Source organism: Vigna umbellata, chromosome 6 (genome assembly GCF_029865625.1).
Source record: "Vigna umbellata cultivar VRB3 chromosome 6, Vumbellata_1.0, whole genome shotgun sequence".
In the NCBI taxonomy this organism is placed as follows: domain Eukaryota; kingdom Viridiplantae; phylum Streptophyta; class Magnoliopsida; order Fabales; family Fabaceae; genus Vigna; species Vigna umbellata.
The window spans coordinates 25,672,075-25,696,247 of NC_142170.1; the positions used below are offsets into that span (position 1 = coordinate 25,672,075).

Here is a 24,173-nt window from a genome sequence, read left to right on the forward strand (position 1 = left end):
GGCGTCAAACGGCTAGGATGCAGGAGAGAAAAATGGAGAGAATGAAGTAACAAGTAAGTAAAACTAATCCTTTCTTTCTTCTCTTATTATTGTTTGTAATCACTGTATTTTCATATATATGAAGACGTAAAAGGAGAGCTCTATTTATAGAGCTCTTGTAAACAGAAAACAGTTAGGGAAAAAGAACAGAAACTAAAACTTAAAGAAGAAATGGACTTCGGTTCATATAACAGTAAAAGAATCAATAATGATTCTCAACATATATATACGATAGTAGAAGTAAGCAGTTTATTTAATGTTAACTTTGCACATTCAAAATTTGTAGAACATTAAGTAGTTTGAGTTCATGTGTCTTCAACTCATAAAATTTTGTGTCTTCTAAAGGTATTGCGTAAAACTTGCTGCCAAATTTCAACCATGAGTCACTGTAGATCCTGCTTTTTAACCCACCGATACCCGTATTTTTTCACTTCAAAATCATAAAATCCCACGTCCCTATCCTTCATGTTTGCACAAAGTACTACCACGTCATATAATCTAAATGTCAAACTCAAGTCATGTGTATTAAGTTTGCCCCGAAATATGCCTTGTTCATGGCAGAACTGTTGACGAGAGTAATAAAATAGGCACATATGATCTGAGTGCTCCACATATAGATCCCTTCTCGAATCCTCAAGAATTCTTGTTCTGTAAAGATCTTCACTGAGTATTGCACAGCACACAACACCAACCCAATTATTGTCATACACAAAAGGAGAGACATCTATGATTATTGAATTGTCCATGCTCACAAGCTCATTGTTGAACCACATTGGTATTTCACTTCCAGGGATAATACTTCCAAGACTTTTGAGGGATGGAAGGGATGTAAGACATTCCGAGTTGTACCATGACTGAGTTTTGTTATGCGTTAGTAGTTGTTTTTCAACACCAAAAGAGATTAAAAGAAGGAAAGTGTAAGGAAGAAACATGCACACCTGAACCATTTGTAGCATCCATGAAAAAGTCATGCTAGTGCACCGTTCCCTCTCAACTATTTCTGGGCAGTTGAACATCATTAATCCAGCCATACATTCATCTTCGTTTGGCACCTTATAGATGAAGCCTTCAAAATATTGCATCGGATACGAGTAAAGATTTAAGGGCAAGTGAGTTCGTGAAGGGAGGTCAGGCAAGTATTTCAATCGCTTGCAGTGCTGTAAGTTTAAATAATACAGTCTGAAAAGGTCCTTGAGGTTAGGCAATGTAACAAAATTGTTTCCCTTCAAATTTAACTTTTCTAAGCAACTTAACTTTCCAATGGCATCAGGGATTTTAACTAAGTTACAGAATCTTAGATCGAGTTCACGCAAACAAGGGAGAGTAGGAGAGGAGGGTAACAGACAACTAACTGACTCTCTTCGTGCTTTTTTTATTAAAGGGAATATTGAGTGGGAATGAATAGGACCTTTAACTGAACAAAGCTTCTTCAAATGCTCTGTGTTACTTGCTTCATCTAATAACTCATTAAACAGATTTGAACAACCATAGACAGTCAGATATTCAAGAGAATTCAGGCCCAATATGCTATTAGGTAAGCTTACTAAGTTTTCACAGTTTTTCAAATTCAAAATAGTAAGCTTGCTCAGAAGACCAATCGATGGACTAAGTTTTCGGAGCCGTATGCATCCTTCAAGAACTATTTCTTTAAGATTTAGGGCCTCTGCAACATCGGGCATCTCAACTAATTCTTCGGAGTCAGAGAGATCCAAAAGCTTCAAATTAGGTAGCACCTACAACGATTAGCAAAAGCAAGAGCCAAATTAATAATGACGCTTAGGTTTTCTTTAATTTTTTTTTTAGAAATATAAATTTAATATACATCACCTTTGTGCCACTCCATAGTCGTTGAATACTGCTTCCTCTCAATTTTAACATAACTAGTTTGTGTGGCTGAAAACTTTGAGGCAAACACTCAAAAGGATAATTGTGCCAAATAAGATATCCTAGTTCACTTGAAAGATGACTGAGACTTCCTGAACAGTTCATGTTCCCAAGTCTAAGAAACTTAAGTTGTCTAATTTTCGATAGACCATCTACCCTCACAGTTTTAGAACTTGCAAATGAATTAACAGCTACGACTTCAAGAATTTCAGTTGTCTACGTACAAAGAAATAAAATTTTTATATTTTTCGAAGGATTTTCATACTCTAAAAAAATGGCAACATAAAATTATAATTGAATCAATTAATTTTACCTGATTGTTTGACATAGCTTTGGCAAAATCTTGGTAATCCCACAACCTACTCCTCTTTAGGGGTTCCTTAGGAGATTCTTCTTTGACAATATACCTACCCAAGTCCATCAACAAGTTGTGCATATAAATACACCTATCCTCTTTTAATATTAGTGATTTGTCATGCAGAACTTGTAGACCATATTCAGGATGAAATCCACGAAAGTTTAGAACTTCCTTCACATATTCCTCATCATAATGGCATAGGGCACATGCAATATCCAAAAATATTTCTTTGTCTTCTTCATCCAGCTGATCAAAACTTATACGCAAAACATCCATAATATTTTTACTTTTCTTTTCTTTTAGCCTTGCCAATGCACTTTCCCATTGTGACACATTTCGACCAAACAAAGATGACCCAATTACTTCAATTGCCAAGGGATGGCCCTCAGCATAAGATAGTACATCCCATGCCAACTTTTCATAATCACTCAAAATATCATTAACTTTGAAAGCATTTCTACAAAACAGCTGCATAGCATTTTCGTTATTCAACGGCTGGACTTGATAAATGTCATCTACTCCATGAGTCCTCAATATATGTTCATCCCTAGAAACTACGATGATTATACTCCCTCCAACTAAACATTCACGCAACAAAATGTCTCTCTTCCCTGTAAACATCCTTAGTTGTTCAACTTCATCAACATTGTCCAGAACTACAAGTGCCCTAACATTGTGCAGCCTAGACCATATCAAACATGTTCCCTCAGAAGAATTTGAAATCTCTAGATTTTTCTCATTTAGAGACTGAGAAAGTACCTGCTTTTGTACTCCTAATGAACTTGAATCTCGATATATTTTGCTTACATCATCAATAAAACAATGAAAATCATATTGATGATAGATTCTTTCGTATAAAGCTCGAGCAAGTGTAGTCTTTCCTATACCACCCATCCCACTGATTCCAACAACTCGAACATTATTAACTGATTGAAGTCTACCCTCTATCCCAACTAGTTCTTCTAGTCTATGCTCTATCCCAACTAGTTCATCCTTTGGAAGACTACAAATTTTGGGACCCAAAGTATTTATTACGTTTTGAACAATTTCTTCAATTTGTACATATTGTGGCCTGAAATTTTAAATGCAATCAAGGAAAATCACCCAATAGAACAAAAAAGAGTATATGCATTTATAGAGAAAAATAATATATAATGCAAAAAAGAGTATATGCATTTTAGGGTGAGTCATTGTCGGGTTGACTCATTCAGCTGACATATCAATAAAGCTAGATTTGTCATCAAATTGATACCTTCTATCATCCAAAACTTTTCAAGAATTAATACATTACCTTCTATAAGCTATCTTTACATTGCTAAACCTCCTCCCAAACTCATACCATTAACACACATCAACCACTGTTTTCTACTTTTCCTAAATTCCTAACATCTCTGAACTCTAGTATAGAAAGGGATAATGAATATTTCAGAAAACAACAGGACATAGAAAGGGTTATATAACTCTCTGCATAATAAATATATAATTGTGATCAATCTTGAAACGAGAGAGGATTACTAACTTATTTCGAATATCCCAACCAGAGAGATTGGCCACTTCTGTGAGAGCTTCTCTCCATCTCTCAGCTTCCTCCATCTTTGCTTTGTCTTCTCTGAATCTCTTTTCGTGTTCTGCAAATGCTTTCTCATAACATTCACTTTGTTTGCGCACCACCGAAGGATCAACGTCATAAAAGACAGGAATAACAGGTCTTGGCGAAGTTTGAACGCAGTTACGTATCTCTGCCAGTTCACGCAAGCACCAGGTGGAGGAAGCATAGTTCTTTGAGAAGACAACAATGAAAAGTCGAGAGGTTTGAATGGCATGGAGGAGCTCGGGTGCTATGGATTCACCTTTTTTGAGATCTTGATCATCTTTGAAGGCATGGATGGCTTTTCTACGGAGAGCTTGAAAGAGAAAACCAGTGAAGTTCTTGCGTGTGTCTTCACCACGGAAGCTCACAAATACATCGTATCTGTTAATTGCATGAGATGAAGAAGCGGTGTATTGGACGATGGCCTTAGAAGACATTACTGAAAGGTAAAGTTGTTGAGAGAGAATTACTGTGAAAGTGGAAAGCAAACACTGAAGACATATAAATCCACCCAGTCTTTGTGGGAGACTCCAACTCTATTTTTGTATATATATTTAGTAGGAAACGTCTTTTTTAACAACTCTTTTTTAACAACTCTTTTTTTAACAATTTTTTTGACAATACGGTGATTTATGATGGGTTGATTTCAAATATTTTTCTGAAAACAAATTCAAACAAACCAATAAAGCAATGACATGTGGCCCATTATCAAAAAATTGTTAAAATTTATTGTTAAAATATCAGGATCCTATTTAGTATGATTCATTTCCAGCCTATCTATGATTTTGCTTTTTTTCCTTGAAGCTTCTCTCACATAGCCTTTTATTAGTCAGGTTCACATTTATGACTCTTTAACAAAAGCTAGTATGAATATTGAGGGAGAGTTGAAAAGTCTCAACTTCCAACATTTATCATTTCAGATTTTTATTCAACAATCTATGTTTTACATTAGGATTACGATAGGTTAACAACGCAAATTTGACAACATTTTTACAACGACACGTGTCAGCGTTGTATTGGACCATTTTGAAAAATTTTTTTTAAGAAATCTGATTTGAAAAAGGGATTAGGGTTCCAGATTTCATTATTCCGAAAGCACCCTTCTTCGTTCAACACTTTCTCTCTTCTCTCAATTTTAGGGTTTTCATGAGTTCCATTTGAAATTCTCTCTCTCCATTTTGTGCATTTCTCTCTCGACGTTTAACAATCTCTCTCGACGCTCAGCAATCTCCGTCGTCGCTGACCCCATTCGAAGTCTCTCTTTCTCTGTCAAGTTCGTGATTTCGACTATCTACGTTCACTGATCTCCGTCGTTGGTTTGTTCAAAGTGTCTCCTTTGGTGTCGATTGTGTCGAAGTTCTGAGCTTTTTTTGTGCAATGGGTTCGTCCGCTGACATAGGATCTTCAAACAAGGTATGTACTTTTTTCCTTTTCTGTATTCGTATTTTGGGGTTGGGCTTTTACTTTTGGCTTTTGTTGATCATTTTGGTGGGTTTTGTTGGTTATTTGTAACCAAAAATATATTTTTTTCTGCAATTTGTTCATCCTTCATTGAGAGGTGAGGTCCTGCACCATTAACATAGGACAGATGCACTTGTAATCGATTACTGGGACCGTGTAATCGCTTACCAGGGAAAAATTTCCCTTTTGTACTGAAAGTTGACAAGAACTACCCAAGCCTGACTTAAGCACTCCCTAGGGTTATTTTGGAGTCCTTTTGACTATGTTTTGAAGGTTTTCTGGATGGATCATTATTGGAATACTTCAAGTTGAAATACTTCAATATTAAACAAATAAAAAAGGAATAATGAAGGGTATTGAGTAGTGAAAAATTATAACAATATTAAAAACCACATACATTAATAGGAAAATGTAACAATAGTTCATCAAACCACAAGTTTTGAAATTAAAAAAGTACATAACAGTATTAGAAAACATACATAACAGTTCATCATACATTGGTGCACTAAACAACTCATGACCATTAAACTCTCTCAGCCATCTAAAATAACAAACATGAAACAATACCTTGAAATGAAACTCATTTATGAAGCTTAGAAAAACGTTATTTTGGGGAAATTAATTTCACCTAGTACAGTGGTCTAAAATTTATGAGTTAGTAGTCATTCGAAAGCTCTTTGAGTCTATATTCCAACAAAACAAGAATCAAGTCATTTGGAGTTCGGTAGAGAAAGTTAAGAACAAAACAAGTAGCAAAGGTCAGAAAAACAGAGTTGGGGAGTGTTATTCATCCAGGTGGGGAGTACAGTTGAAGTTTCTGTACAAATGACCATTTTTCCTCTGGTAATCGATTACATGAGTCTTGTAATCGATTACCAGAGGAAAAAGGGTCATTTGTACAGAAACTTCAACTGTAATCCCCAGCTAGATGAACACTACTCCCCATGCTCTATTTTTGTTGAATTTTTCATTTTTTGAGATGGGTGAGTGATTTCAATGTTATTGGGTGTGCTCCCTGCACCAATAATGAGGTTAGGTCATTTGTTTCTTAAAAAAAAATGTCCATTTAGGTGGTTTTCTCCAACTGAGGTGAGGTGCATGACCATTGTTGTAACACCCCTTCTCGGAGTCTCAGGAAAATTTTTCATTTTATTAATTAAGAAATATGTCATCTAATGTTGTTACAATGCACAAATTTTAAAAGACATTTTCAATAAATAATAGATCTGTCAACCAGAGGGAAAGATATACGTATAAGATAACATGCTGTCAACTTTGACCTTTGCTGACTATTTTAATCATAACTTTTTCCACAGACCTCCAAATGATGTGATTCTTTTTTTATTAGAAAGTAGACTAAAAATTCTTTCCAATGACTACTAATTTATAATTTTGGGACGTCTGAGTAGGTGCAGTTAATTCCTTAAAGTTAACATTTTATATATTTCTACCACCTCTGACCTTTGCTGGTTGTTTTGCTCAACTTTCTTCACCGAACTCCAAATGAGTTGATTCTTGTTTTGTTGGAATGTAGACTCAAAGATCTTTCAAATGATAACTAAATCATAATTTTTAGACCACTTTAGTAGATGTAGTTAATTTCCCAAAAACAACGTTTTTCTAAGCTTCCCAAACGAGTTTACTTTCAAGTTATTGTCTCATGTTTCTTATATTATTATAATTTATTTTATTTCTTTATAAAATGTCCATAATTCAAGGTAAAATAGTAGTATAATTAAGGTGTGATGTGATTCTACTAGCACAAGCCAAACACTTATATGGACTTCACCTACCTTGGTTTAAACACCTATATGAACTACTTTGTCCACAATTGTGTGGGGTAAATTGTGTTTTGATGCATTTGACACCATAAATGATTAGCAACATGAGACATCCATGCAAAAACTGGAAAAAATCACCCATAAGGACATAAAAATAACCCTGGGGAGTAATGTTCATCTAGTTGGGGAGTACAGTTGAAGTTTCTGTACAAATGACCCTTTTTCTTCTAGTAATCAATTACAGGGGTCTTGTAATTGATTACAAGAGGAAAAAGGGTCACTTGTACAAAAAATTCAACTGTACTCTCCAATTAGATGAACACTACTCCCCATGGTGATTATTGCTCTTGTTTGTGACTTTTTGCATTTCTTGTGAATGGGTGACTGAGTTCCCTGTTAATGGATGTGTTCCCTGCACCAATGAACACATTAGGCCATTGAATATATGTTAAAAATGTGATGGATCTCATCTAGCTTATATGAAAGCACATAAACGACCTTTTTTTTCAACAATTCAATGGCCTAACGTGTCCATTGGTGCAATAAAAACCGCCCATGACCATGAAACTCACTCATCCATATGAAAAATTGGAATAAAGAACCCAATTGAATGATGAGGGAACTCCCTCTTCCAAGGAAAAAACATGACAAAGCTTTGGAGAAATGGCGCACAGAAAGCTACTCGTAATCAATTACACACGCATAATGCTCGATCTTCTACTAGCTACTCGTAATCGATTACACATGCACATAACTGCCTATCTTCCTCTTCCTCACAACACCACTTGGATGCAATCATAAGCAACCAATTTTGTCGATACCCTAAGTCCTTTCAACCACTACTAAGTACATCCGCACATCCTTGGTCATAAAAATCAACCAACCAAGTGAAGATCTTGCAATAAATTTCACCAAATTAGGTCCAACCCCTCAATGGGGAGCTCTTCTTCCACAGCAGGGGAGTGGCGCTACACTTTCGGTACAAATTCGTGATTTTCCACTGGTAAGCGATTACAGGCTACTCGTAATCGATTACACACGCACATAACTGGGAACAATTGTCTTCCAAAAATAGAACTTCCAGGTAATAAAAAACAACCAATTTAGTAAACCTATTGTTTCAGTCCAACTCCTCATCAGTACAAGGACACATCAATTTTGACCCAACAAGTTAATGATTAAACTTACTCAACCAAAAACACAGACAAAGAAAATGAATATGAAGAATAATTAATCAAGAATAGTTTAGTTGTATTCATTTGCTATAATTTTGTACAATTCTGTAAAAAAATTTAATAGTATAATTATGTACAATGTCTATTCATTTGCTATAAAATAAGAATCTAAACCAAGAACACATTTCTAATGCTATAGTAATCCAAAATGTTGCAGCGTTTGAAATCTTCGGACGTTGTCCTCATCTAGGATCCAATCACATATATACTTCTTCCTAAACGCAACCAAGTCCTCATGAAATGAACATTTTGGAATTTAGAAACAATATGAAGACAACGATAATGTAATATTTATAAATTCATAATTTTACCTACATTTGTATAATAAGGCACATGCACTAAGAACTTGGAGAAATTAAAGTGAGGGAAGAGAAGTTAAGTCATGAACTACTCAAGGGAACAACTAGACTCTACATTTTTGCTGTTAATGACACATTATTTGAAGAGAAAGTCTATGAGCTAGCCTATGCATGTGAAGATCTTGAACCTAAAAGAAACTTTAAAGACATGTAAAGTGAAATATTCATAGAAAGAGTTTGCAAGTTGGAAGGGGAAAATGGGTAACCACATTCATTGCACGATGCAGAGTACAAAGAAAGGAAGAAACCATTGACAAACCAAAAAACCACAGGAACGAAGCGTGATACAGTGTGCGAATAAACAATACCTTTGGATAAAAGACGAAAATCGCTGCTAACAAAGTGACCACCGCACCCAACCGACGAAGGACAACGGCGAAAAAATGAAACTTTTCGACAAATGACACCAACGGTGGACCCAAGCGAGACTTCCTCCCAGCACTTCAATGGCGGACCGACACACACGACTTCGTCTAGATAGAACGGTGGACCCAAGAACGATTTTCACAGCGGTGGACAAAGAGCATTTCTTTGGTGGAGCGAGAGTTTTGAATGGAGAACGAAAAACTGGTGAGAGAGTTTCGTAGGGATGAATTTCACTTTGTGAAAGGCGCCAACAGGTTTCAGCATTTTTTTTTCAAAAACACCCTCGAAAACAAAATTAAACTTTCTAAAAAAATCATTTAAAACAACAAATGACAGAACGACACATGTCGTTGTGAAATTGTTGTCAAATTTGCGTTGTTGAAGAAACATTTTCCTTTAGGAAAAGTAAAAAAGAGTGGTTGTTGTGTGTTAGTGGTATGAGTTTGGGAGGGATAGCTTACAGAAAGTAATGTGTTAATTCTCGAGAAGTTTTGAATGATAGAAGGTATCAATTTGATGACAAATCTACCTTTATTGATATGTCAGCTGAATGAGTCAACACGATAATACTACTCAACCTAAATTACAAAAACCTCCGTACTGATTTAAGTTTATCTAACACATTCTGCATCTTTAAAGTTGTTTTGTTTGTAGACTAATTATAGTACATTTTGATGGGTTCTAGGACTTTCTCCATGGTAGTCATGATTTATCTTGTGCCATTATGTAAAAACAAAGGGTTTAGTAGAAAACATGCAAATGATAGTTTGAAAGTTAAAATCTTTTGCATTATATATTATTTTGTTCTATAAATGCATATACTCTTTTTTGTTCTATTGGGTGATTTTCCTTCATTTCATTTAAAATTTCAGGCCACAATATGTACAAATTGAAGAAATTGTTCAAACGTAATAAATACTTTGGGTCCCAAAATTTTTAGTCTTCCAAAGGATGAACTAGTTGGGATAGAGCATAGACTTGAAGAACTAGTTGGGATAGAGGAGGATGACACGACAGGATTAAGGATGTTCAACTGCCCAGAAATAGTTGAGAGGGAACGGTGCACTAGCATGAGTGTTTCATGGATGCTACAAATTCTTCAGGTGGGCATGTTTCTTCCTTACACTTTCCTTCTTTTAATCTCTTTTGGTATTGAAAAACAACTTCTAACGCATAACATAACTCAGTCGTGGTACAAGTCGAAACGTTTTACATCCCTTTCATTCCTAAGTCTTGGAAGTATCATCCTTGGAAGTGAAATACCAATGTGGTTCAACAATGAGCTTGTGAGCATGGACAATTCAATAATCATAGATGCCTCTCCTTTTGTGCATGACAATAATTGGGCTGGTGTTGTGTGCTGTGCAATACTCAGTGAAGGTATTTCAGGTAATCCAACAACACATTTTTACAGAACAAGAATTCATTTGAGAAGGGATCTATCAGTGCACCACTCAGATTATATGTGGCTATTTTATTACTCTCGTCAACAGTTCGACCGTAAACAATGGATATTTCGGGGCAAATTTAATACACCTGACTTGAGAGTGCCATTTAGGGACCACGAATTTGCTAAGTTTGAAGTGAAAAAATACGGGTATGGGTGGGTAACTGAGCAAGATCTACAGTGACTCATGCTTGTCTAGTATGGGTTTCTAAAGAGACGTTAAGATTGTTTTAGGATTTTAACTGGTCGGTTTTCTATGAAAACATGAAGGAATTTTTTTTTTCTTGAGATTCATCACAAATTCTATAGCCAAGATTGTTCTTGCTTACTTGTATCTCCACAAATTTTTAAAATGATCATTTTACCTTATGACTTTCAGAATATATACTTCAAAAACTTTTCGAAACAACTTTTTTTTAATTTTCGAATTGAAATTTCCGGAAGAGAATGTTTAGAATCAAATTTCTGAAATTGAATTTTCAAAACACGTGGAATACATTCCAAAAAAGAATTTTCAAAATAAGATTTATTTAATCTCACATAATTTTTTAATTTAGCTCCTCTTTCAAATCAATTAAAATTTATTCTATAAAATTTTAAATAACTTTTTAAATAAAATTTCCTACAAATATATTATTTTTAATTTTTATTTGTTTTTACTCTTCTTTATCTATACCTATATATAAAAGGATTTTCCTTTTACAATACTGTGTTATTGTGAATGTTATAAATGATTTTATTGATGATAATGATGATTGTTATTATTAGGAAAATATCATGATAGACACACTCTCATATTTTTCTAAAGTTGTGTATGGTGAGATTTTCCTAACAATGGTATCAGAGCCGATGATTTGTCTTGATGACCGGCTCGAATGAGTATAATGATCCCTATATCGAAAGTCTTCCTAACAAAGGGTATTCAGGTAAAGCGAGTTCCGTTAAGATGAACGACGGTTGGAAAGGGCGACTCGTGGTTGGTTTGTGAATGCTTCCGTTGGAGGGAGAGTGTACCTATAAGGAAGGGACTCACCCTTGAGGGGGAGATTGTTAGGAATCCAAGTGTGAGTCAAAATCTGACGTTGGATAGAAATGAGAAAGTAGAGCCGTATATAAAGGTGAAAGACCCATTAACCCATTGCCTTAAGATTTTGGGTAGAGAGTGATGTCAATCCCTTATATGGTTGGGCTCAGATGTCCTTGGTGTTTGTGTCTCCCCGGTGAACCTCCTCCTCGATAGACCCAACAGTTATGAGGTGATTAATCGAGATATATAAGCCTTAGTTGGACATCTTTTTAGAATTGTAGTGTAGACTACTTCAGTCCAAAAAGTGTTAGACATACTTTTCTCTTTTAGCATTGAACTTTCCATCTCCATAACTGTGTGATTCTTTCTCTCTAACACTTCATTTTGTTGTGGACTATATTCGACTGTAAGTTGTCGCTCTATGCCTTCATCTTCGTAGAATTTTTCAAACTCACAATATGTGTACTCCTTGCCACGATCACCTCTAAGTATTTTCATCTGTTTTTCACTTTGCTTCTTAACAAGGATATTAAATTTCTTGAATATTCCGAAGACTTCTAACTTTGCCTTTAAGAAATAGATCCATTTTATTATAGAGAAGTCATAATGAACAGAATGAAATACTGTGATGAACTTTTTTGGGTTTACAAATTTTCATCTGGTTGAGTTGGTGGCTGTGATATATTTTTTTTCCTGTTCTGTGGATAGGGGAGATTAACTTTTGCTTTACTTTGATGATCATGTTTGTTATTGTAATTAGTCAACTCTGACGTTTTTTAAAATTAGGTTTGGCAGGTGATCTTCTGGTTGTGTGTGCTGATATATTCGTGGCCATAATTCAGTTTTGTTAGCTTATTTACTTAGTTAAGATTATAGTGCATGTTTAAGTCAAGAAAGATAATCCATTATCGCTTGAATACCAAAAATACTTGGTGAATTGAACCCTCAGTCTTTGCAAATAGAAATTGAAACTTATCTTTCTATACTATATATGTTGACGAGCAGGGAGCTCCTTGTTACACTCAGAGGGAGTTCCTATTGTACATAGAATGAAAAATATGTACATAATATATATGGAACACGATTTTTTTAACCCATCGTAAGCATAACTTACCCACGACTGATAATTCAATTGGTCTAGAACAAATATTTATCTTTGATTAATTTAATATATTTAAATTAGAAATTATATTTAATTATCTTAAACAAAAAAATAAACAGAACTCGAAAACCTATTTTATTTATTTCCTTTAAAAATTTAACTAACCATTTTTTATGAATTCATTCAAAACTACATGTGATACGAAGTTTCTTAATTAATGGATGTAAATACTCACATACTTGAAAGTCATCCATCAAATATGTGAGAATACCGTAAAGGAAAATGATATGTCGACAACGAATTTTTGCCAACAATTTGACAACGTCAGGTGGCGTCTTTGCATTGGTCAAATTTAATAAAAAGAAAATAGAGAGAGGTTATCAGACTAAGAGCAAAATTGGAAGAAAAGTTTACAAGTTTAACATTTTTGGTTTCGCGGTTTTCGTTTTTTCGCTCTCACCTCTACACTTCTTTCATCCCTTTTATCTTCTTTCTCGATCTAACCTCTATCTTCTCTGTCGTTCTAACCCTATTCTTGTATCTTTTTTCTGATTCGAAGTCTGGTGGCGCTTTGGGTGTCATGAATTTAATTCTTTTTACGTTATGTGTGTTATAATGAATAAAGGTGTTATATTGAAAAAAGAACGCAGAATATTAATAAGTATTTAAAATGTAGGCAATGGTTTCAGAAATGAATATAAGTTGTGGAATTTGTTGACCAAAAAACCATACAAGTGAATTTAAGGGTCATTACTGGTTGGGAGGTTATGTTTGGTGACCCCAAGAAGTGGGGAAGAAGTCATTCTTACTGAGGGGACCAAGTTGGACAAGTGCAGAGCTAATCTGTAGAAAAAACATTGTCGTAATCGTTTACAGTGGCCTCGTAAACGATTACACGAGAGAAATCACTATTTTGTACAGAAAGTTGAACTAAAGTAGTCAGTTGTGGTGTCCTAGGTGATCATTGGCAAAAACTGTTAATTTAAAGCACAAGTCCACTTGTATTTACTTGGTGTTGGTGTTTGACTGGTGGTAGAGAGTGGTAGGTGATGGGAGGTGACCCCAAGAAGTGGGGAAGAAGCCGTTCTTACTGAAGGGACCAAGTTGGAGAAGTGCATGGCTAATCTACAAAAAAAAACACTGTTGTAATCGTTTACAGTGGCCTGGTAAACGATTACACGAGAGAAATCACTGTTTTGTATAGAAAGTTGAACTGAAGTAGTCAACTGTGGTGTCATGGGTGATCATTGGCAAAAATTGTTACTTTTAGGCACAAGTCCACTTGTATTTACTTGGTGTTGGTGTTTCAGTGCTGGTAGAGAGTGGAAAGTGATGGGAGGTGACCCCAAGAAGTGGAGAAGAAGCCATTCTTACTTAGGGGACCAAGTTGGACAAGTGCAGAGCTAATCTGCAGAAAAAACACTATGGTAATCGTTTACAGGGTCCTTGTAATCGATTACAATGACAAAAAGGGCCTAAACTTGATTACCATGACATAATTTGAAAGGTCTTTGAGTATAGATTCCAACAAAACAATAATCAACTCATTTGGAGTTCGGTGGAGAAAGTTATGAACAAAAGAACAAGCAAAGGTCAGAGTTGGCAAGAATATATGAAACGCTAACTTGAAAGAATAAACTGTACCAACTCAGATGTCCAAAAATTACAAATTAGTAGTCATTGGAAAGATTTTTGAGTCTAGTTTCTAATAAAAAAAGAATCACATCATTTAGAGGTCGGTGGGAAAAGTTATCAGTAAAATAGCCAGCAAAGGTCAAAGTTGACAACATCTTATCTCACCCAAGTTGCTCATCTCATAAACATTGTTTCTTTCCTCCATCATGGGGTGCCAAAACATCACTTCTCACCCTATACTCACACTTAACAACAAAATCAAGTGAAAACCATGGGATTTATGCCAAAAAATTAAAAATTTTGACTATGGTCACCTAGGTTACCACAACTGACTCCTCCGGTACAAGTTTCTGTACAAATCCTGAATTTTGTTCGTGTAATCGTTTACCAAATATTTGTAAATGATTACAAGTGTATTTTTGGGTGCAGAAGTTTCAAGACTTCATCTAAGTTGTTCATCTCATAAACATTGTTCCTTTCCTCAATCATGGGGTGCCCAAACATGACTTTCCAGCCTCTACTCACACTTAAACACTAAAATCAAGTGAAAACCAATGGATTTATGCCAAAAAATTAAAAATTTTGACTATGGTCACCTAGGTTACCACATCTGACTCCTCCAGTACAAGTTTCTGTACAAATCCTGGATTTTGTTCGTGTAATCGTTTACCAAGCATCTGTAAACGATTACAGGTGTATTTTTTGGTGCAGAAGTTTCAAGACTTCATCTAAGTTGTTCATCTCATTAAAATTGTTCCTTTCCTCAATCATGGGTGCCCAAACATGACTTTCCAGATTTTACTCACACTTAAACATTAAAATCAAGTGAAAACCATCGGATTTATGTCAAAAAATTAAAAATTTTGACTATGGTCACCTAGGTTGTGACTCCTCCAGTACAAGTTTATGTACAAATCTTGGATTTTGTTCGTGTAATCGTTTACCAAGAATTTGTAAACGATTACAAGTGTATTTTTGGGTGCAGAAGTTTCAAGACTTCATCTAAGTTGTTCATCTCATAAACATTGTTCCTTTCCTCAATCATGGGGTGCCCAAATATGACTTTTCAGCCTCTACTCACACTTAAACACTAAAATCAAGTGAAAACCAATGGATTTATGCCAAAAAATTAAAAATTTTGACTATGGTCACCTAGGTTACCACAGCTGACTCCTCCAGTACAAGTTTCTGTACAAATCTTGGATTTTGTTCGTGTAATCGTCTAGAGTGTCCTTGTAATCGATTACAGTGTCAAAAAAGGTGTAAACTTGATTTCCAAGGCATAATTTGAAAGGTCTTTGAGTCTAGATTCCAACAAAACAAGAATCAACTCATTTGGAGTTCGGTGAAGAAAGTTATGAGCAAAAGAACAAGCAAAGGTTAGAGTTGGCAAGAATATATGAAACGCTAACTTGAAAGAATAAACTGTACCAACTCAGATGTCCAAAAATTACAAATTAGTAGTCATTGGAAAGATTTTTGAGTCTAGTTTCTCATAAAAAAAGAATCACATCATTTGGAGGTCGGTGGGAAAAGTTATCAGTAAAATAGCTAGCAAATGTCAAAGTTGACAGCATGTTATCTCACCCAAGTTGCTCATCTCATAAATATGATCCTTAATTATTTTTATTTTAAGATTAAAATAAAAAGTATCAATTAATATAATTAAAATAAAAGTTAAATTAAGATAATTTAATTATGTTTTGATGTATAATTTAATTAATCAATATTTTTGTCAACTAATACAGGTAAGATAACTGTAAACTTTGTTTTATACTTTATTTTAAAGTTTTTATATTATTATTTTAAATAAAAATTACCTTTTAATAAATTGTATATATTCCTTATTTTGTATCTAAACAAAAATTAAGGAAACATAGATATTGACTGGAACACTGTCATCTTCTCAATTTTCTTTGATTTCACGGTTCAAGAGTTTATCATTATATATTTTATTTACTGTCGTAGTTAATAATAGGCTTAACTTTTGAATACAAAATCCAGTTGAGTGAGTAGTTAATTGATATAAGTTCAGTTTTTCAAAAGTGAACTCTTAAACAGTACAGTTAAATATTATTATAAGTAGTTTAATTTTTTTGATTTATTAAAAATATAGTTAACTATAGTTTAGTTAACTATGCCCAACCCTAATCAAAACCAAATCCTGTAGTGAACTGGTTTAATTAAAATATAATTCTAAGTTTTGCGAAAATATTTAGAAATTTCAATTCAGCCTCCTTTAACCTAATCATTTAAATCTAAGAGTTGATCTTGAAATCTTTAAAATTAGTAATTCCCCTTCATAATATTGTAGCACAGGGGAATAGCTTTCTGGAACAAAAACTGAAATGCATTGTAAGACTAGAAAGTAGAAAAAAGAAATACAAGGATTCCATAAAAAATAACATTCAAAATTTGTAGAGCTTGAGTTGATGTGAAGAGAAACTAAAAAAATAAAATATGAGAAATGAAATGGACTGTCTTGTAAGGAAAGACAATGAGCATTTCCTCTCACCTTACTTTTAAAACAACTGAATTTTACAATAACAATTTTCTGTCTTCTAAAGGTATTGCTTAAAACTTGCTGCCAAATCTCAACCATGAATCACTGCAGATCTTGCTTATTTACCAATCGATAGCCGTATTTTTTCACTTCAAAATTAGCAAGGTCCAGGTAGCTATCTATACAAAGTATTTTCACGTCCTCTAATGTAAATGTCAATCTCAAGTTACGTATATCAAGTTTGCCGCCTTGTTTACGGCGGAATTGTTGACGAGAGTAATAAAATAGCCACATATGATCTGCGTTGTACACAGTATTACTTGAAAAATTTTCACTGAATAATACACAGCACACGACACCAACCCAATTATTGTCATGCACAAAAGGAGGGACATCTATGATTATTGAATTGTCCATGCTCACAACCTGATTGTTGAACCACATTGGTATTTCACTTCCAGGGATAATACTTCCAATACTTGGGATGAAACATTCTGAGTTGTACCACGACTGAGTTATGTTATGCGTTAGTAGTTTTTTTCCAAATCCAAAAGAGATTAAAAGAAGGAAAGTGTAAGGAAGAAACATGCACACCTGAAGAATTTGTAGCATCCATGAAACAGTCATGCTAGTGCACCGTTCCCTCTCAACTATTTTTGGGCAGTTGAACATCATTAATCCTGTCATATCTTTATAGTCCTCTATTATACGATCGCGGAAGGATGCAAAATATTGTATCGGATACGAGTAAAGATTTAAGGGCAAGTGAGTTCGTGAAGGGAGGTCAGGCAAGTATTTCAATCGCCTGCAATTATGTAAGTTTAAATAATACAGTCTAAAAAGGTCCTTGAGGTTAGGCAATGTAACAAAATTGTTTCCCTTCAAATTTAACTTTTCTAAACAACTTAACTTTCCAATGGCATCAGGGATTTTAACTAAGTTGCAGAATCTTAGATCGAGTACACGCAAACATGGGAGAGTGGGAGAGGAAGGTAACAAACAACTAACTGACTCTCTTTGTGCTCTGGAATACAACAAACCTAAAGGCCACAAAAGCATTTTTTTTATTAAATGGGATTTTGAGTGGGAATGAATAGGACCTTCAACTAAACAACGCTTCTTCAAATGCTTTGTGTTCCTTGCTTCATCTAATAACTCATTTTTAAACAGTTTTGAACAACCATAGACACCCAAATATTCAAGAGAATTCAGGCCCAATATGCTATTGGGTAAGCTTACTAAGTTCTTACAGTTTCTCAAACTCAAAATAGTAAGCTTGCTCAGGAAACCAATCGATGGACTGAGTTTTCGGAGCTCTATGCATTCTTCAAGAATTATCCCTTCAAGATTTAGGGCCTCTGCAACATCTGGCATCTCAACTAATTTTCTGGAGTAAGAGAGATCCAAACGCTTCAAATTAGGTAGCACCTACAATGATTGGCAAAAACAAGAACCCACTTAATAATGAAACTTAGATTTTCTTTAATTTATTTCTTAGAAATATAAATTTAATATACATCACCTTTGTGTCACTCCATACTCGTTGAATACTGCTTCCTCTCAATATTAACTCAACTAGTTTGTGTGGCTGAAAACTTTGAGGCAAACACTCAAAAGGATAATTGTACCAAGTAAGATATCCTAGTTCACTTGAAAGATGACTGAGACATCCTGAACAGTTCATTTTCCCAAGTCTAAGAAACTTAAGGTGTCTAATTTTTGATAGACCATCTACCCTCACAGTTTTAGAACTCCCATGTGAATTAACAGCTATGATGGCTTCAACAATTTCAGTTGTCTACGCACAAAGAATAAAATTGTTACATTTTTCCAAGGATTTTCATGCTCTAAAAAAATGGCAACATAAAATTATAAATGAATCTATTAATTTTACCTGATTGTTTGACATAGCTTTGCAGAAATCTTGGTAATCGCACAACCTACTCCTCTTTAGGGGTTCCTCAGGTGATTCTTCTTTGACAATATACCTGCCCAAGTCCTTCAACAAGCGATGCATATCAATAATCCCACTCCTTTTCGATATTAGTGATTTGTCAAGCAGAACTTGTAGACCATATTCAGGATGAAATCCACGAAACTTTAGAACTTCCGTCACATATTCCTCATCATGATGGCATAGGGCACATGCAATATCCAAAAATATTTCTTTGTCTTCTTCATCCAGCTGATCAAAACTTATACGCAAAACATCCATAATATTTTTACTTTTCTTTTCTTTTAGCCTGGCCAATGCACTTTCCCATTGTGACACATTTCGACCAAACAAAGATGACCCAATTACTTCAATCGCCAAGGGATGGCCCTCAGCATAAGATAGTACATCCCATGCCAACTTTTCATAATCACTCAAAATATGATTAACTTTGAAAGCATTTCTACAAAACAGCTGCATAGCATTTTCGTTATTCAACGGCTGGACTTGATAAATGTCATCTACTCCATGAGTCCTCAATATATGTTCATCCCTAGAAACTACGATGATTATACTCCCTTCACATAAACATTCACGCAACAAAATGTCTCTCTTCCCTGTAAACATCCTTAGTTGTTCAACTTCATCAACATTGTCCAGAACTACAAGTGCCCTAACATTGTGTAGCCTAGACCATATCAAACATGTTCCCTCAGAAGAATTTGAAATCTCTAGATTTTTCTCATTTAGAGACTGAGAAAGTACCTGCTTTTGTACTCCTAATGAACTTGAATCTCGATATATTTTGCTTACATCATCAATAAAACAATGAAAATCATATTGATGATAGATTCTTTCGTATAAAGCTCGAGCAAGTGTAGTCTTTCCTATACCACCCATCCCACTGATTCCAACAACTCGAACATTATTAACTGATTGAAGTCTACCCTCTATCCCAACTAGTTCTTCTAGTCTATGCTCTATCCCAACTAGTTCATCCTTTGGAAGACTACAAATTTTGGGACCCAAAGTATTTATTACGTTTTGAACAATTTCTTCAATTTGTACATATTGTGGCCTGAAATTTTAAATGAAACGAAGGAAAATCACCCAATAGAACAAAAAAGAGTATATGCATTTATAGGACAAAATAATATATAATGCAGAAGATTTTAACTTTCAAACTATCATTTGCATGTTTTCTACTAAACCTTTATTTTAACTAGATTTGTCATCAAATCAATTGATACCTTCTATCATCCAAAACTTCTCAAGAATTAATACATTACCTTCTATAAGCTATCTTTACATTGCTAAACCTCCTCCCAAACTCATACCACTAACACACAGCAACCACTGTTTTCTACTTTTCCTAAATTTCCAACATCTTTGAACTCTAGTCTAGAAAGAGATAATGAATATTTAAGAAAACAACAGGACATAGAAAGGGTTATATAACTCTCTGCATAATAAATATATAATTGTGATCAATCTTGAAACGGAAGAGGATTACTCACTTATTTCGAAGATCCCAACCAGAGAGATTGGCCACTTCTGTGAGAGCTTCTCTCCATCTCTCAGCTTCCTCCATCTTCGCTTTGTCTTCTCTGAATCTCTTTTCGTATTCTTCAAATGCTTTCTCGTAACATTCACTTTGTTTGCGCACCACCGAAGGATCAACGTCATAAAAGACAGGTATAACAGGTCTTGGGGAAGTTTGAACGCAGTTACGTATCTCTGCCAGTTCACGCAAGCACCAGGTGGAGGAAGCATAGTTCTTTGAGAAGACAACAATGAAAAGTCGAGAGGTTTGAATGGCATGGAGGAGCTCGGGTGCTATGGATTCACCTTTTTTGAGATCTTGATCATCTTTGAAGGCATGGATGGCTTTTCTACGGAGAGCTTGAAAGAGAAAACCAGTGAAGTTGTTGCGTGTGTCTTCACCACGGAAGCTCACAAATACATCGTATCTGTTAATTGCATGAGATGAAGAAGCGGTGTATTGGACGATGGCGTTGGAAGACATTACTGAAAGCCAAAGTTGTTGGGAGAGAAGAGTCTTATTGGAATGACTGTGGAAATGGAAAGCAAACACTGAAGAAATATAAATCCACCCAAGTCTTCGTGGGAGACACCAACTCTATTAAATATATATATATATATATATATATATATATATATATATATATATTTAGTATGATTCATTTACAGCCTATCTGTGATTTTACTTTTTTTTCGTTGAAGCTTCTCTCACATAGCTTTTCCAATAATTGTGCTTATTATAGTCATTAAGTCACATTCTTCGATGCCTTTTATCAGTAAAAATGGGTTCACTTTTATTACCTTTAATAAAAGCTAATATGAAAGCGCTGTTTCTTACGTTACAGTGTTTACTCCACTAAAGATAATATAAGTTATGGAATTTAATTTTTAAATATAACCATTTACAACCAAAACAAAAGTTGCGTGAATGATGGAGGGTTGAAAAGTCTCAACTTCCAACATTTATCATTTCAGATTTTTATTCAACAATCTATGTTTCTTAGATTGTCGAGGGAGTGTTTTTTAGATATTCAACAGTTGGAAAATGGTGTTCCATACATATTAGTTCAGTAATACGTAGAAATGGATATTGGATATACAAAAGTAGTGTCACGGCTTTGTTTATGTTAATTTAATTCAAAAATACTAAAGTCGCACGTACAAGTAATTTTACTTCTACCTAGAAATGGATATTTTTACTTTATTTCAATAAAAAAAATCGGCCGTCAATTCATAGGTATCAGGCACAAAAAGTCGTAACAATTTCTCACCGGTTTTTTCACACTATGTACATGATGTGTTGTTGTGTTTTTTTTGGATATTTTTTAAAAATACCTAAAAAACACAGTAACACATCAATTTTCTAACAAACTTAAAAAAATTAAACCAACATTTAATGTTTAATGAATAAAGACAGTCCGACCACACTTTAATGAACACTAACGTCTTTCGGTAGGTGGCACGAAGCAAGATGGGTGGGTTGGTAAACATCGATGGCGACACTCCGACGGACAAAGAACTGTGACGCTTTAAGGAAGACGAACCATAATGACTGGGTAGGTGAGTAGACATAAACGACGGCAGCTCAAAACGTGTCTTTGTCGGTGGCAGTTCCAATCAAAGCTTTCAATGCTGCTGGTCACCGGAACGGACACCCCTTTGTCACGCGGAACTCCGGCAGACCACGCTTGCACCGACACGTTTCTGGGAAGAGGCGAGTTGGCTGGGTGGGAGGGAGTGGGACTCACTCTAAGGTTCGCTTTCTCTCTCTAAGCTTTGGTTCTCTCTCACCTTGCCTCATATTCAAATTCTCAAGAGAGAAAATGAACCTCTTCACTTTCAAACCCTTCCCCCAATTCTCTTTCCACGTCATTTTCATTTTTAAATTTTTTTTTCCACGTGGACCACCCAATTTTTGACACGTGTCCCGTGTCAAAATGTTGTCAAAAGTTGTTGTTGAAGTATCATTTTCCAAAAAATTAATCTCCTCTATCCACATATAGAGCTGTCATTTTAATTTGAAACCCCAAGACCAGCCCTTCTTTAAAATAAGCTCCATTTTCTTGGCCCACGTTTCAGGGGGCTTTTTCAAAGCCCTTGGCCTCAAAAGCCCTATGAAAGAGAATGATATTGGGTTAGGGCCGGGTCAGCCCCTTGACCCCAAACAACAGTTTTCTCGCACTCTCACAACTCCTTCTTCTAGCATCATTTCCTTCACATCTCTCACAAACTTTCTTCCCCGATCATTCTCTTACAAGCACAAACCTACTTCAATCTCTAAAATCCCAAGTTCAAATGCAGAGAACACTCCTCATGATCCCAACATCTTGAACAAGCATGACCAATCGTTGCCTTCTACAATCAAGCAATCACTCTAAAAGACCCCAACTTCTCGGAACAATCTCCACCAATCAAAACCCCTTTTGAATTAGACCCTCCATTGAAGGTAAGTATATTTTTTTTTAGCTTAGCTTTTAAATGTTGAAGTTGTAATATGTTAGTATGAAGATGCAGAATATGTTCGAACGGAATGTGATTGTTGATTTTGATAGTGAGTTGGATTGAATGATTACTAACTATAATTCTGAAGTATCTATAAAATGTATGTTGTGAACACTGCTTGTCCAGTTATTGTTGACCGTGAGTAGAAATTTTATTTTAAATTTGAGTTAAACGTCATTGAAAGTTTGCAAGATTATTTGAATAAACTTCTCTGCCATCCTAGTAAGTAGTACTGAGAGAGGATCAAGCATCTACTGTTTCTGTCAGTCAGCTCATCTATGGAGATCCTACATTCAGCAACTTTTATACTTACAAAAATAAGAAAAATATTATGACTTTTTTTCTTCTATAAATAGATAAATGATGAAAAATAGACACTTGATAAGAAAATTAAGATAAAAAGCAATGATGAAAATAATTTTTTCTCTGCATGCTACAATAAAAATTCATTATTGACCCTGTTCTGTTAAAAAGAGATTGATAAGTTTCACAGACAAAGAACAAAACGAAAGAATTTAAGAAGAAGATATTGAAGAATTTAAGAAGAAGATGCAGACTGAGTTTGAGATGACAGATCTCGGCAAACTCAGTTACTTTCTTGGCATGGAATTCATGCATACCGAGGCTGGGATGATTATGCATCAGCGTAAGTATGTGAAAGATTTGCTTGAAAGATTTAAAATGAATCAGTGCAACGCTGTGAAAAGTCTGTTGGAGGTGAATGTCAAGTTGATGAATGATGATGCAGAGGAAACGATAAATGAAACGTTGTATAAACAAATGATTGGATCACTGAGATTTTTTGTGCAATAGCAGACCTCATCTAGCATTCTGTGTTGGTGTAACGAACAGATTCATGAATCAGTCCAGGAGAAGTCATTTACTTGCTGTAAAACGCATAATCAGGTACATAAAGGGCACTTTGAATACTGGAATCTTATTTCCTTATGGAAGAAAGAAACGTGAGCTGGAGTTGATAGGTTTTTGTGACTCGGATTATGGAGGAGATATGGTAGAAAGGAAGAGCACTTCAGGATACATCTTCTTCCTGAACAAGGCACCTATCTCGTGGTGTTCAAAGATAGTTGCACTGTCCAGTTGCGAGGCTGAATATATAGCAGGATGCTATGGAGCTTGCCAAGGTATTTGGCTTAAAGAATTACTGTCAGAACTGAAGGTTACGAGAGAGAATGCTGTGAAATTAATGATGGACAATACCTCTGCTATCAATCTGGCAAATAATCCCGTAAAGCATGGGAGAAGCAAACATATAGAAGTGAAGTACCACTTCTTGAGAGACATGGTGAATAAAGAGAGAATTGAGCTCTCACATTGCAAAACTAAGGAGCAGGAGCAGTTGGCAGACGTGTTTACTAAAGCATTGGCTGGTGAAACATTTGATTTTCTG

At 35.0% G+C, this 24,173-nt stretch overlaps 2 protein-coding genes across 4 annotated transcripts; both read right to left on the reverse strand.

The window, feature by feature from the left end:
• Positions 1-221: 221 nt before the first annotated feature.
• LOC148197058 (TMV resistance protein N-like) lies at positions 222-4,376 on the reverse strand. 3 transcript variants are annotated; one of them, XM_088092712.1, is made up of 5 exons: positions 3,801-4,376; positions 2,237-3,353; positions 1,867-2,139; positions 978-1,772; positions 222-893 (listed from the first exon to the last, which is right to left on the reverse strand). In XM_088092712.1, exons 1-5 carry the CDS (start codon positions 4,307-4,309, stop codon positions 423-425), a joined length of 3,165 nt encoding a protein of 1,054 aa, XP_087948838.1. In that variant the 5' UTR covers positions 4,310-4,376; the 3' UTR covers positions 222-422. The 3 variants fall into 3 exon arrangements, with proteins under 3 accessions (XP_087948838.1, XP_087948839.1, XP_087948837.1); XM_088092713.1 differs by having other exon boundaries at positions 1,867-2,120; positions 2,206-3,353; XM_088092711.1 differs by having other exon boundaries at positions 222-1,772.
• Positions 4,377-16,715: 12,339 nt separating this feature from the next.
• On the reverse strand, positions 16,716-20,802 carry LOC124845879 (TMV resistance protein N-like). Its single transcript, XM_088092714.1, has 4 exons — positions 20,239-20,802; positions 18,683-19,799; positions 18,311-18,586; positions 16,716-18,216 (listed from the first exon to the last, which is right to left on the reverse strand). The coding sequence occupies exons 1-4, from the start codon at positions 20,745-20,747 to the stop codon at positions 16,891-16,893; spliced, it is 3,228 nt and encodes a 1,075-aa protein (XP_087948840.1). The 5' UTR covers positions 20,748-20,802; the 3' UTR covers positions 16,716-16,890.
• Between the last annotated feature and the right edge of the window lie 3,371 nt (positions 20,803-24,173).

Coding starts and splice junctions, on each gene's coding strand:
- LOC124845879 (XM_088092714.1), bottom strand. CDS start 20,747: ATGTCTTCCAACGCCATCGTCCAATACACCGCTTCTTCATCTCATGCA. Junction 18,587..18,682: donor AAGCTATGTCAAACAATCAG/GTAAAATTAATA, acceptor CTTTGTGCGTAG/ACAACTGAAATTGTTGAAGC. Junction 18,217..18,310: donor GAGTATGGAGTGACACAAAG/GTGATGTATATT, acceptor CAATCATTGTAG/GTGCTACCTAATTTGAAGCG.
- LOC148197058 (XM_088092711.1), bottom strand. CDS start 4,309: ATGTCTTCTAAGGCCATCGTCCAATACACCGCTTCTTCATCTCATGCA. Junction 3,354..3,800: donor GGTTGGGATATTCGAAATAA/GTTAGTAATCCT, acceptor TTAAAATTTCAG/GCCACAATATGTACAAATTG. Junction 2,140..2,236: donor AAGCTATGTCAAACAATCAG/GTAAAATTAATT, acceptor CTTTGTACGTAG/ACAACTGAAATTCTTGAAGT.